The 15,858-nt window shown below is 38.1% G+C and overlaps 1 protein-coding gene across 1 annotated transcript; it reads left to right on the top strand.

Annotated features, from left to right (window-relative positions):
- The first annotated feature begins 8,495 nt into the window (after positions 1-8,495).
- On the top strand, positions 8,496-11,333 carry LOC125801489 (zinc finger protein 239-like). The gene has a single exon (XM_049478271.1). The coding sequence runs from the start codon at positions 9,208-9,210 to the stop codon at positions 9,976-9,978; it is 771 nt and encodes a 256-aa protein (XP_049334228.1). The 5' UTR covers positions 8,496-9,207; the 3' UTR covers positions 9,979-11,333.
- Positions 11,334-15,858: the final 4,525 nt, after the last annotated feature.

The raw sequence follows: 15,858 nt of genomic DNA on the forward strand, positions 1-15,858 counted from the left end.
ACAAATCTCAAATGTAAATTGACATAATATGGACCATTAAATGACGGTAACAACCTGACCGTTTGACACTTAGCTAATCTGCATACCAGTAGGAGAGAGCAGAGATAGACTGGCTGTGTATGAAACGGTAGGCAGCTACCACAATCCCTCATGCCTGAGCTGTTCATATGTTAACACCCACTAAATGATTAACCCTTTACAAGTATTAATATGAACTTTAGGAAAAAGAATATAAACAGAATTGCCCTTTTTTCTATTGTGAGTTAAATGAAGTCACTGCTGCCTATTCTAATAAGCTAACCGTATGACTAGCTTGACGAGTTCTGGGGACATTTTTACATGGGATGTGTCTGAAAGATCTGTGGACAAAAAGACATTACTTAAATTAATGAAAAGCATTATTACAAACGTTACAAAATGACTTTCTGAGCTGAAAAAAACAAAACAAAAAGAAAATATGTTTTATAAAATTTATTGAGATATCATATATATCCTATACCCAGTTTATAGACACATTTGGGACATACCGGGGTTGGACAATGAAACTGAAACACCTGTCTACAGTCGCTCAGTTTTGGATCTTAGTTTTACATGAAAATAAATCTATGCCAGTTTTTATTCTGAGCTCTGGCTCGCTTCTTTTTTTTCCCTCCTTTTTTCCTCCCTGTATCACAAACTCTTCTAGTTCCTCCCTTTACCCAAGTTTGATTTTAGGAAGTCTTTTACGTCTTCTCTGTATATGTGTTGTTTGCAGAGGCGGTCTTTGCATAGAGGCATTGCTAGGCAACTGCCGTAGGGCCCGTCCCACTGCAGCCCACTGTAGGGGCCCTTTGACTAGCTGCAAACTTTCCATAGGCCTACAGCTGGTAATTGGGGCCCTTTGGACAGTAATTCACGGATAGTGTGTTCATAAATGGTGATTCTTGTATGTTTAAAATGGAAACAAAGATAACACAATACATTACAAAGAAATACAGATTCCGTCCACACCCCCTCTCTTTCGCGTTAAAATGGAATATTCCATCCATGCCATGTGGCCATGCCGGTGAACCACAAACGCGCTGCTTGTGAAAGACGGAATTAAAGTGAAATTAAGTGTACAAGTGGGTTTTGAGCGAAGCCATGAAGCGCCACCACCCAAGTGGCTAAACTTAAAACAGATGCTCTTCCAAAAGCTTTTTTAGTGTGTCAGCACCACTGGACCAAATGTTTTGGTGGAGGAGGAGGACGAGGAGGTGCCATACTAGGGTTGTGTCATTTATGACCCAACATCGCGATGGACCATTGCGATGCCACGCCCACTTTTTTTATTTTTCCAGAAACATGCACTGACCTTCTTTAGGTCTTCTTCACCTAAAACTTTAGCAGGGATTGTACAGAAAAAGATCAAATCAGGTATATAACTTAAATGAATTAGAGTCAGGGATAAAATTAAAATACCCTACTGCTATAAATATGCCTAATTGGCATATTATTATATTATTTATTATTATTCTACTATTATTAAGATATTATTATTTATATCTAGGTTAAAGCTTGTCTTCGTTTTTTTTCTACATGTCTGTATTAATTTTAAACATTTCATGTTATTCACGCTAATAGAATAAGCCTGCTCGTTGTGCGTCGGGTGCGTTGGGCACCTTACTTTGAATAATTACTAGTTACTAACGAAGTTACCCCACTATAAAAGTAACTAGTTACCAGTAAAAGTAAGTATTGACTTACTTTAAATCATGTAAATTCTATTATTATTATAAAAATAATAAACGAAAATAAAACCAAAATGTTGACAAAAATATAATCTAACGAATTTCAAAACATAGAAACGAAAAACGTTAAAATGGTATTGATATGACATAAATATAATCAAACAGTTTAGCTTCAGTAAAGGAAAGCGCGCGCGGCATTGCGATAAAAAAAAACTGGAGCCTATCCCAGCAGGCATCGGGCAGAAGGCAGGATACACCCAGGACAGGCCGCCAATCCATCGCAGGGCAGACAGACACAGACAGACAAAAAGACACATTCACTCACACACTCACACCTGAGGGGCAATTTCAATCAAGTTCCAATTAGTCTGAACGTGCCGTCTTTGGACTGTGGGAGGAAACCGGAGGAAACCCACGCAGACACAGGGAGAACGTGCAAACTCCACACAGAAAGACCCGGGTCGCTCCAGCCGGGAATCAAACGCAGGCCGTCTTGCTGTGAGGCAGAAGTGCTACCCACTGCGCCACCGTGCCGCCCATTCATTTTAAATATTTTTAGTATTTTATTGATCAAACACCCCCGCCACCGATATCATCCATCGCGATGTTTCAATGTAAGCATCGTCATCTGCCAGTTAAGGAGACATCGCCCAACCCTATGCCGTACACTCTCTCACACACACAAACACACACACACACACACACACACACACAAAAACACACACACACACACACACACTCACTCCCCCCAAACTCTCCTCATTCAGTCACATACCCTTTTTCTCTCTCTTTCGCCCCCACATATGTTCCCTCTCATACACATGCATTATCTCTCTCTCTCTCTCTCTTATTCACACACTCACACAGGGACACTCTTCATCACTCACTCAGATGTCTCTCTCACACACTCATTCTCTCTCTTTCTGTCACACATGCATTTACACAAACTCTGCCTCCTCTCTCTCTCTCTCTCTCTCTCTCATATTTTCACTCTACATGTTGATGTGATTGATAATTATTCTTTATCATTAAGTTCAGTTACAATTCTAGATAATAATTACTGATTGACTCACACACACAAATGCTCTCAGTCACACTGCTTTACCTTTTTTTTGGCATTGGGGTGTATATTTTATTTAAAGATATGTTTATTGATTGCACATATAAAAAGTACAATTAGCATTGAAAGCTTCAATTTTCTTTTTTTACTATTTTTTTTAAATAAATATTTTCCATTTTGACATACAATGGTGTTATATCTGAAACTTATTTCTCGCATATTAACGTTGATGGCCCCCTAGCTAAATTCGCCTTGAGCCCCCAAATTGCTAAGTCCGCCACTGATCACCATATAGCTAGGTAACCAAGTCTTATTGTTAAGGAAACTTCTCCTTAACTGAAACTAATTAAAACGGTAAATAAAAGAAAAACTAAAACGAACTGAAATGACAGATTGAATACCCTCATTTTTGTGTTTGTTAATTTATTTATAATTGATTTATATTAATGTGGTATATCATGATATATATCGTTATTGTGATATCTTTTTCCCATATCGCCCAGCACTACTTCTAAGTAATATTAATTCATACAATTTTTATTTTTTACCTTTTAAATCTTTATCTGATTTAAATTTGAATGAAGCATGTATAAGTGAAGGGTGTTCGGTTAACTTACCAACATACACTTGTACTTATATGCAATAAAATGGCATTGTAAGATCTAGCTGCTGTTTTATTTTTTCAAATTCCTGCTACATTGATCACTTTACCAACGATGTCTAAAAACCTTTTCCTTTAGACCACTTTATAAAAGATTCCTCATTTTTTTTACAACACAGTTAATAATTTTCCACCACATTAGCTTCAGACTAACAGTGATATGCACTCCTGAGATCAATACGTGTTGTTTTGTATATGTAAAACAAAATCCTTTAAATATAAAAAACACAAAAGAAAATTTGATGAGAAATGTAAATTTAATTGTGTTTTACCAAGAAAAACTGCAGCTCCACATCAATGGCTTAACTGATTTGTTTACTAAATCAATATAGTGGACACCGTGGCGAATCACAGCATCGGGTTAAATCCCAACTTCATCTGCAGAGCCAGAGAGCAGCAGAAGCTCACACCAGCAGATTCAGAGCAGCAGCTCCAAGACCTGCTGCAGTTTTAGAGAAGCTAATGTTACCCACAGTTTCATCAGCTCGATATCTATGTTGTATATGCTGGAGAGTGAGTGAACTCTGACCCGACTCTTTCCTTTTTTTTATGTTCTAGAAATTAGATAATATTACTTTTTTCCAGACGAGGGACCTGGGTTACAAAAGCACTGGGAACATTAGCTAGCTAGATAGCATTAGATACTTGGGTTAAAAAAAGCACTGGGAACATTTGCTAGTGTTGTAAAAAGAAAATGGAAGATGGGTTACCCCCATCCACCATCCGGGGTACAACTCCCCTGCATGTTCGTTTTGATGGAGAGAGTCGCAGACAGGTGGAGTGGAGTTGAAAGCAAATCAAGTATTTATTACAAAGTACTGAATTCAGGAGAACCAATACATACAAGACAGTTAGCAGCCATCATATAGTAAAAGTTCTGACCCCCCTCTGATCTGACTCCATGTTTATACCCCAAATGACGTGAAACCTGCTGATGAGGCGTTGCTAAAATCATCTCATGTTAGTATGCATAATTTCACGTGTTAGTAATCCGTTTCACGTGTCTGACCGGACCACTAGTGTTTGGCCTTGATTGTGTGCAGTCAGACAGTGTGGCATTGTTTCAGTAATTAGACAGTGCCGCCCTCCCCATGTGCGCGCGTCCTCCTCCCGCTTTGGTAGGTGAAGGACTTTACACGCACAGAGAGAAAGGCCGCCCTGTTCATCCCGAAGTCTCCTTTGTATCAATTCAGTTCGTACAGAGTGTACCAGTCGATGATTGATGGCCGTTAGTTAGGATCATGCAGTGACCAAAATGCCTTAAGCGTGAGCTAAACAAGTCACACAATAGATTTCATATGTTATATGCTAATATGTCAGTAACACGTGGTTAGTACGCCATACAGTAGATCCTATGTGTTAGTAAATGCCTTATGTATCATGTGGGTTAGTTTGTCATATAATAGAGTCTGTGTTAGTTACATGCCTGATCAAGCAATGTTTAACTATATGTGTAAAGAATATATATTGTGATTACTGTTTAATCTTCTATGTAAATGTGTATAAAATACAATGTGAGTAATATAAATGCGTATAAAATACAATGTGAGTATTGGTTAATCTTCTATATAAATGCATATAAAATACAAGGTTTCACACAATGATTATGTAATTATAGATGCTAAAGTTAAGTAATCATTATTGAAATAAACTGTTACTCTTCACTAGCTAGATAACATTAGATACTGGTTAAAAAGCACTGGGAACATTGGCTAGCTAGATAACATTAGTTACTTGGTTTAAAAAAAAGCACTGGTAACATTGGCTAATTAAATAACATTAGATACTTGGGTTAAAAATGCACTGGTAAGATTGGCTAGCTAGATAACATTAGATACTTGGTTTAAAAAAGCACTGGGAACTTTGGCTAATTAAATAACATTAGATACTTGGGTTAAAAATGCACTGGTAAGATTGGCTAGCTAGATAACAATAGATACTTGTGTAGGACCCTTAAAAATATCCTGTGTATTTGTATTATTTCTTTGTTTTTCGTTGTAAGTGTAAACGAACTCCATTTCCCAGGAGCCTTTTCTGTTTCGCTGGTTTTTCCTGCTGATTTCCTGTTCAGCTCCGCCAATCATACGAGTGAAAAGCTCGACAGACATTTTTCTATCCAATCCGCGCCGAGTAGGGGCGGGACTAAGAGGGAGAGTGTGAGTGTCTGTGGGTGTGTGTTGGAGGAGAAGGAGAGAGAAAGTGAGGAGAGAAGTTGTGTTTAGACTCTCCGGAGCGCTTTTATTTACTTGTTATCCGCTCTATAACACAGTTACAGTGCTATTGTACTGTATAGTGCTCTAAACCGCAGCGTTCAGTTCAGTTTTACTGCGGAACCTCTGAAGAGGCAGTTCAGCCGGACTGTGGAGTAAAGGCGCTTCTCCGCGGACTGAGAGCTGCTGCTGCTGCTGCTGCTGCTGCTGAGTTTCCTCGCGCCTGTCTGCAGCAGCTCGGCCGGACCTCGCGTGTGAGTTGAACACGGAGGGTGTTCTGATCTTCCCGGCGCTCGTGCACTGCGTCGTCTCCCGCTGTGAGTGCTGGGGACTGCTGCGTTCTGACCGGGAGCACCGGGAACCGGGAGTCTGTTGTCATGGCTACTGAGGACGCCATGTCCGCGAGCTCTGTGTGAACCGTGAGTAACGAATCAACTGACTCGGTTGACTCATTCGATTCACTTTCGTTTTCGCTGACTGAGTGGAGTTATAAGTGCACCAACGTTCTGGACCCCAACAAAATTGGAGGTGTGTTTTCTCAGTTGAGTGTTTCATACTAATTGTTTAAACCAAGGGTTGTTTTATTTGGGTATTTTATTTTACTTGTTTTATTAACAAGAGTTTAACCAAATATGAGGGAAATAAAATAATATTACCTACTTACGTAAATGCATTAAACATTGAAAGGGGTCAAATTGACCCCAAACATAATAGGAGGATTAAGTGAGTCAAGCAACCAGGGGTGTTTGTTTTATTTCCACGCAGAACCTGATATAATCTGGCCAAAATAGTTTCAACATCAGTAACTTCTTCCTTTAACGTGTACAAAAATTCTGTCTAAATTGGCTTCTATTTTGTAGTAAAATGAGAATGCTTGCTGGACGCATTTGAACAAGTTTTTACCATCCTATTAACAAATAAACTCAAACAAATGCTTTGTATTTTATAATTATTAGTTTAAATTTTTGATTTGCATATGAATTTTCAAACGCTTTTACAAGTGTGAAGTACCCTTCTATACAGAAATCAGGATGGTCCATTGTGATCTCAGATAGTGATTTTACAGGGAGGAGCTGTGAATGACCTCAATTTATGGAAAGCTTTCAGAATACATAAATAGTAAGACTTTAGACAAGGTGAGCAACAAACAAGATCTGCTGCAGTACGATCTCCTTTTCAAGAACCTGCAGGACATCAAGAAGGTGAATGCAAAGAAAATGTAATCATAATATTTTAAATTAAATTTAGATTTTAAAAAAGTGTCTACTGGAATCAATGTCACAATTGGTACTCAAACAACGGCACCAACCTTTACATAGTAATTAGTAAGTGCTATTTGTTGGGATAGTTTGAAGTGACTCTAACAATGAAATAGATTTTTCTGATAAACTTGTGCACATTTGTATTTCTTCTATCTCTGAGTGTCACTTTGACTGTAGCCATCTTACCTAAATTGAAATGTAAGTGCAAACAAGTTGGGGCATCATTTGAAGTTTACCATCAACAGTGAGGACCAAGTCCATCTGGTACAACTTTAGCATTTATTACATAAACAGTGTTAAAAAGGTTGTATCAATTTGGTGTAAATTTCTGAACAATGTTAACTTGCATGGTCAAAATGGGTTGTCAAAATGGTCCTATTGATCAATTAAGTGAAAGCTCATCTTATTCAGTTCATTTTCAGTCATTAAAGTTTATTATTCAATTTTAAATTAAATATGAACTACATGGAACGAAAGGAACAAAAAAAAATTGCGCAGGTCTTCTGGGAGGCTGCCAAGAGAAAATCTGGACACTGTATTATGTATTATGTAACTGTAACACTACAGCATTAATAATCAGCATCTTACATGCTGATAACTGATGGTGATTATTTAACAGCTCATGAGTGCTCGTTTCCCTCTGCTCCGCTCCTAAACTGCAGCTTAAGTGGTTAAATTAAATTTACCTAAAATAATACAAATATATCTCCTTTCCTAATAAACTTTAATCTCAAAGCGAACTGTTTTATTTTTTATTTTTTTAAGAGTGGCCCTAAAACGCTGTGGTACATGTGCAAACGTACTTAAACATTCTGATTGGGGATGTAATCGGGTACAGGTGTTTACAAGGCTGTTGTTCTTCTTTGTATTGGATTATTTAAAGGATTATCCACCTCATCTGATTGGATAGAAATTATATTTGAAATGGCCTCAATCGGTTAGTGCATTATAATGCTGCATGTAAACAAACCCAATAGTTCTGACCTTTGAGTAAAATTTTATAAGTGCTATTTGTTGGGGTAGTTTGAAGTGACTCAAGCAACAGTCTCATATTTCTACACTGAACCGGATATAAAGTGGCAAAAGTATTCTCCAACATCAGTAAGTTCTTCCTTTAATATGTACAAAACATTCTTTCAAAATTGGCTAATATTTTGTAGTAGAATGAGAATGCTTGCTGGACTTTTTTTTGTAAAAGTTTTTACCAACCCATTAACAAATAAACTTTTAAACAAATACTTTTTTTAAACAATTAATTAGTTTGAAACTGACATTTGCATATGAGTTTTCAAACGTTTTACAAGTGTGAAGTACCCTGCTATACAGAAATTAGGATGGTCCATTACGATGTTCAGGACTTCAGGAGTGCATATCACTGTTAGTCTGAAGATAATGTGGGGGGAAATAATGTTATCAGGGGTTGTAAAAAAATCAGTGTTTTTTTTATAAATTGGTGTGAAGGACAAAGCTTTGGACATCATTGTCACGTGATCAATCTAGAATGAATCATCAGCAGAGTGATTTGAACCAATGTGTGTCAGGTTTTTTTTGGCACACGCCTCAAAGCTTCAGATTAAAGCAGGGGTGTCAAACTCATTTTTGCCGAGGGCCACATTGGCATAATGGCTGTCCTCTGAGGGCCAGATGTAACTTATAAATATAAGAAAATGTAACCAAATGTAATATAAAATGAATGTAATTACTCCTTAATGTTAAATAACTCTCAATATACTATTTATTCAATCAAATATTACAGTTGCATGGAAAAAATGTTTGCTTGTTGCTCTATGAACATAAATCCTTTTAATTTGTCATGTTATGAAATCCAAAAACTCCATCAATCAAGAACCAAACTATTCAAGTGAATAGAAATGACATAAAATACAAGTTATATTAACTTTGATCAAAACGTTTGATACTGAAATAAGGCTTAATAAATATAAAATAAACAATTTAGCATTTCCTCAGATTTAGCAGTTCCTCATCCAACCACTAGTCGGAGCTGCAGCAGCACAAGCCCGCAGTCTTTACTTAGTCAGAGCTACAGCCCAGCCACGGGCTACAGGGCTCAGCTGAGGCAGTCTGATTTAGGCAGTTCTCTTCAGTTAAGTGACCTGCTTTTATGTTAATATTCAATGGTATTTTCTTTCTGTTTTTTCCAGAAATTAACATATTCTCCTGAAATTCATCACCAACAACCAGGATAGACAAAGAGCAATGTTAACCTGCTGAAAGAGGTGAAGCAAAAGCCGTCCAGAAGAATCTTCAGAACACGCAGAAACAGTTTGATACATTTAACAGACAAATGAAGACAAGTCCCAACATGGAGAAACATCAGCACTCTGTCAAGAGTTTTACTAAACAGAGTGATCTTAAAAACCACCAGCACATTCACACAGGAGATAAACCGTATTACTGCTCAGACTGTGGGAAGAGTTTTACTAGACAGAGTAGTCTCAAAGTACACCAGCGCATTCACACAGGAGAGAAACCGTATCAATGCTCAGACTGTGGGAGGAGTTTTACTAAACAGAATACTCTCAAAAAACACCATCGCATTCACACAGGAGAGAAACCGTATCACTGCTCAGATTGTGGGAGGAGTTTCACTCAACAGAGTAGTCTCAAAAACCACCAGCGCATTCACACAGGAGAGAAACCGTATTACTGCTCAGACTGTGGGAGGAGTTTTAATAAACAGAGTAATCTCAAAAAACACCAGCGCATTCACACAGGAGAGAAACCGTATTACTGCTCAGACTGTTGGAGGAGTTTTTCTGAACAGGGTAATCTCAAAAAACACCAGCGCATTCACACAGGAAAGAAACCGTATTACTGCTCAGAGTGTGGGAAAAGTTTTACTCAACAGAGTAATCTCAAAATACATCAGCGCATTCACACAGGAGTGAAACTGTATCACTGCTCAGACTGTGGGAAAAATTTTAGTCAAAAGAGTGTTCTTCAAAATCACCAGCGCATTCACACAGGAGAGAAACCGTATTACTGCTCAGACTGTAGGAAGAGTTTTACTACACAGAGTGATCTCAAAAAACACCAGCGCAATCACACAGGATAGAAATCTATCCCAAATCTGTTTCAATTAAAAGTGCGAATCCTAAACCTTTCAGAACACCTTATCCTACACAAATGTTTAACTTTATCCCTTGGGACACGTTCTACCAGAAAACTGAATTTAACAATGGGTTTTACAGGTTCTGCAAAATGAATCTTATCCAGGGATGATGTTTATTGAATTCCATGTTATGTTTACTTGTATGTTAGATGTTCCAGGACATTCTTTGTGTGACACAGCTCAGTGCTTAGGGTAGTTACTGTAGGAGTTCAGTTCTGAAGAAGGGAAAAAACTTAGTCTGTAAAATTTAGATGTCATAGTTGTTAGGAGTAGAGAAGGATTATTAGCTTGCAACTAAATGTTTAGGACCAAATCTTCAGAGCTTATGATTTGAATGCTTTTAATTTATTTTCTAGTATATGCAGATTTGATTATTTCTATTAATTTCTAGTATCTCTGTTTTCACTCTGTGGAAGCCGTCCTCAGTTCCCCAAGCTAAGCATAGCTTATCTTAATGCTATTTACTGCTAGACCCATCTGTATGAAAGAAGAAGAGAAAACACCACCTGAGGAACTCCAGAGAGAGTGCTCTCAAAAGTGAGACCCAGATCCACAAAGAGACGACACTGTGCTGGGTACTGCTGTGTGGACCGGAGGAGCATCCAGACCCCGCAGAGAGGCCAACAAAATCCTTTACAGAGGTTAAATAAAATGCTCAAGCTGTAGTTCCCATACTGAAATCAACCCACTCCAGGTTTGTGTAGCGCAGTAAGGTTGCAGGCTCATTCACTCCCTCTGCTGGTGTTCTCATTTGTCTATGGTTCAGTCGTTCTGATTAAAAATCTGTTACCATAGAGGGACATTTGGTTGTTGTATTACTCAAGTTTTATACTCTCTTATCTTTTCCTTATTGAATATTGTATGTTGCTGAAGGTTTTTTAATCTTCAAATGTATTAAGAATATCCAAATCATTTAGTTTCTTAATTGTTTTTATCCTCTACAAACTATTATCTTGGTATTGCTTCACCTCTATATTTACTCATCTGTGTGTTTTAATAAACGTCTTTTAGATTGCAGATCTGCAATCTCATTGTGTTTTCTCAACATATGTTTGACATGAAACCTATAGGCCTGAGATTGTCTTCTGTTATTACTTGTTAAATACCCAAAGGCGCCCAGCAAAGAAATCCAGTGTGAAATTGGAGTGAAACATAAAAGTCAACTTAAGATTGAAATTCAGAAATATATATATTTTTAATGGTTCAGGCTTAAAAGGGTTAAATATACAATTACTTCCAAAGGTAGAGTAACATGTGTTTAACTTGTATTCATATGTTTATAAAGTTCTTTATTGTGAGTGTTTTGGGTTGTATTATTTTGTTTTTTTTGAAGAGCAGTCATTCACCAACTACACTTAATTACCAAATTCTACATTTGAGTTATTGACCATAGTTATTGGTAGCTAGTGTAGGTAAATGTCCTAATAATGTATTTCCTGTTTTACCGACCATTATTATTTGTAGCTAGTCTAGTTAAATATCCAAACACAGCATTTGCTATTTTACTGACCAAATGTATAAACAAAGCATTTCATGTTTTACTGACTATTATTATTGGTAGCTAGCCTAGCTAAATGTACAAATGTAGCATTTGCTGTTTTAATGACTATTATTATTGTTCAAAATAGTCATTGTATTGGTGTAAATAGTTTAAAAAGAAAAGAAAAGCAGTACAGAGTACATATTTCATTTATTTTCTGTGTTAATGCAAGAAGGTTACTTAAAAGTGATTAAGGGATCAACTGAGGGAGAAGTGTACAGGTGAGGGTGGAGTAGAGGATTGGAAGGGGCCCGCCCACGGGACGAGAGAGAACAGCGGAGATGCGGGAGTAGCAGCGCGGGAGAGGCGAGGAGGAAAAAGTTCCTCACAGGCTGAACTAAATTCACTAATAATCAGTATTAATTAAACTAACCGGTAATTTTAAGGACACTGAAGTCCATACTGAGAGTGTGCTGGTGGATAAAGCTGGGATAATCTCTCTATAAGTAAAGTTCTGTTAGCACTGTTAGCTTAGCCAGCTCGGCTAGCTGTGTTTAGCCTCGTGTATTAGCTGCTCTGCGCTAGCCGTGAACTCTCCGCTGCAGCGCCGCTCCGACAGACTGTTCCCCGGACTGACTCGCGCTCTCTCCGCCTCCACTGAACACCAGGACCGCTAACACTGCTAACCAGAGAGCGCTCTGAGTCCCCGCGTGGATCAGAGTTCCTCTGAGGGAAAACGCTCCGTGCTGCAGGACCCCGCGCTCTGCTCCCGCTCATATTCACTGAATCTGAGGTAAATCTGAAACTCTTATTTCTGCTCGTTAGAGTAAAGCGGACATTAAGCTCCGAACCAGACCTGCACCGTTTAGTTCTGTTCATTTCATCTATAATTCTGTTCTTTATGAGTGTATTCTTGGGCCCACATATTTAAAGGGGACATGAAACATTTCAGTTTGTACAAGTTTTCTAAGGGATTAAATATAATGGAATTTATTTTGGGGGGGATTTTTCTTATATAAAATGTTTACATACTAAATTATAATATATTTATGTTTGTTACGTTTGAGCTAGGGTGCCGCCATGTTGCCCGTGCAGCACTGGTGACGTCACGAGGTTGGTTGGTTTAAGAGCCCAGTTACAGAGCTAGCGTAAAAGAGCTTGTTGTTTGTGGAGATTATGGATGAAGACGAAGCTGAACTAGGCTAACATGGAGCATTTACTCAGAGATCTTTCCTGTATAAACCTGAGCAGAACTTTTCAGATGCTTTTCTGCGAGAGAGACGTTTTGGGAGTGTCTATTCTCTCTCTACATGGAGCCGTGCAGAACCCTGCAGCGCGTCCACAGCAGGTACTGCCATCCAGTTAACCAGCTGGTTTATATACATTTAGCTATTTAACATGTAAAGTCCAGAGTTCATTAAGACTGAATAAAACGTACATGATTTAAGTGGATATTGAAACACACAGGCGCTGTTTGGTTGATAAACCGTTCAGTTTAGAAGTTAGAAAGCTTACTGGGTACGTAGCTTCATCTAGTTAGTGTTAGCTAGTTAGCTAGCGTTGGCTAGCTATGGTAAGATAGATAGAAAAGTAGCTAACGCTAGCTATGTTATCTTTTAATTATCAGTTTATCTAGACTTTCGGTAACGGTACCTCTCGCTGCTCTGCTGGGTGAGCGCGGTGTTGGGCTGGTTCCGTGCGGCTCACAGCTGCTGCTCTCATAGTAACGTTACCCTCAGTCAGATGGTCTGTACATCTCAGCTGATCAGAAAAAAATAAAAAACGGAGGAAAAAAGCCTCGGACTGCAGCTTATATATCCGGCGCTAATGCTCCTGACTCAAACCCCTCTCCTTCATATAGTCCTGGTCTAGAAAGTGCTCGCCACTAACCCCTAGCATTGCAGCTAACCGGAGGATTCTCACGCTTCAGTGCTGCTAGCCACCGCTGAAGAACAGCTGTCAGAGGCGAGGTATGAAAGTGAAAGTAAATATTTCTCATTCCTCACCCTATTAAAATTCACTACTCCCAGTATTACTACACACAGGGGCAATACAAAAGTCCCCCTCCGCTCTGCATTGAGTTTAGGTTTAGATTTTATTATCTATTGAGGAATTAATTTACGGTAGACTCATAGATTATAGTAGTGAGGCTTTCGAGAACCAACCTCCTGACGTCACTTTCGGCGCTGGGACAAGATGGCGATGCCCTTACTTAAAGAAATGACATTTAGATTGCTTATTATTTTAATTCCGCTTCACTGACAACTGTTAAACTTATCAGATTTGTTAGAGTGAAAATACATCTTGTGAATTGAACTAAATACTTGAAATGTTTCATGTCCCCTTTAAATCCTTCTCAGTAGGTTCGGGTGCGTTTGGGTCCGGACCCAGACCGGGGTCCGCCCATTAGTGACCTCTGTTGTATACAAATGTCCGAATTTTCATCTTCTGCTGAGAGCTGCTTCTCACTGCTCAGCGACCACACTCGCTGTATCACTACTGGGTTGCCAGATCCCTCTTAAAAAGTCCACACTAAACAGATTTTTCTTCCCGCGAGACGTTTTATAAATATCGTCACGTTTTAATTGTGAGTTGTAGTTATGTGTAATTATGAGTTGTTCAGTTTAGACTTTCACACTACACGACTGATTAGCAACACAGTCACATATTACACTATTTTTCACCACGGGAAATCGCAGACTTACCTGGCTGCTTTCCTAAAACACGTTTATCACAAGAACATGCCAGAACTAAACACATGAGAACTAGCAATGCCATGCCAGAGAATCTCTACAGATGAGAATACCTACTTGCAGTAAGTCCCTACTGCTAAAATGAATGGGTGCATATGAAGCAACTGATTAAGATCAGTTTATAAATGTCTGAATATTTTATATGTACTTATGTTCTCAACACAGAACTATATCAAATGTTTCAGCACAGCAGACATATTTTTTATGATTTTAAACTCCAGTTACAAGCATTTTAAAGCTAGATGCAATTCCAGCATTAGCTCACTAACCAATCAGCTTACAGTAGCAGACATGCTAGTGTTTTTACTGTATAACACCTGTTTACTGTAGGAAAAAAAAGAAAAATACAGGCATGCTTTCTTTGCTTTTTAGTAAAGTAAATTATTTTACTTTAAAAAAAAAGTGTATGTGTGTTTGTGTGTGTGTGTGTGTAAGTCAGTAATTTAGAACATTTAAACTCCGCTGATATAGTGAATTATTAGTGATCTGTGTGGTGTTCAGCTGCTTTGGGTTGAGTGTAGAATCGACTTCATCTATTCAGAAGTCAGTGATCAGTGATTCAAAACATTGTTTACAAGCTTGTACGTTCATATCATGCTCTGACCATGTGTAAACATAGCCGCGGAGAAACTTGGACAGTGGGTTATAATCCAGAACGCGAGTTTCTGACTGTGGGAGGCACCAGTAACCAGGATAAGACTGATAAATGCTTAAGAATTGAGCAGCGTTTTCGCATATTTTTGATAAAAAAAATTATGTATTTAAGATATGAAAAATCGCAATTACCATTTTGAAAATCACATTAAAACTGTAATTCGAACTAGAAAAGGCAAAGTTCGTGAAGGAACTTTAAGTTGGCTTGGAAAAGTACGCTGATAAGGTTGAAAAGTTAAAATGGTTGCTAAGCTGTTTCTGTCTGAAGAGTGTAAAGAGTGGTTGCTATGCTGTTATGATACATTTAAATGTTAAATTCCAAAAAGTTCCAAAAAACATGTTTCAAAAACATGGTGGAATGCTGTCTGATATAGGAATGTGTTGATAAGTGGTTGCTAGGCAGTTGCTAACGTTTTCCAGGTGGTTGCTAACTGGTTGCTAGGCAGTTGCTATAATTTCTAAAGTGGTTGCTAAGCTGTTGTTAGGAAGTTGCTAACGTATTCCAGGTGGTTGCTAAGGTGTATATAATTGTAGTAAATCTGTTTAAATACTACTGATGATGGAGAACACTTTGATTTTGTGACTAAATATATAAAAAAATAGCTAGATTTTTTCTTTTTGTCAGATTAGCCACTGTGCTAACCGCCAAGTTTATGCTCTTCCCACAGTGCCCTCAGTTAAATGATTCAACATAGCTAGATATTACTCACAAAACAGTAAAATAATAATTATTGAATCAAGTAAAGCTGGTTGTTCAAAAATAAAATCTTAACATTGGATTTTCTTTTTTTTTATTGAGAATCACGGAAACAATTCAAGCAAGTGCAAAATATACAAACATACAGCAACATACATATAAGTTACATAAGAATTGGGGGGAGGGGGTTAAATAACTGATTTACCAGCGAAATGCCTGCAGAGAACCACCAGCTGAAA

The sequence above is a fragment of the Astyanax mexicanus genome, chromosome 4 (genome assembly GCF_023375975.1).
Source record: "Astyanax mexicanus isolate ESR-SI-001 chromosome 4, AstMex3_surface, whole genome shotgun sequence".
In the NCBI taxonomy this organism is placed as follows: domain Eukaryota; kingdom Metazoa; phylum Chordata; class Actinopteri; order Characiformes; family Acestrorhamphidae; genus Astyanax; species Astyanax mexicanus.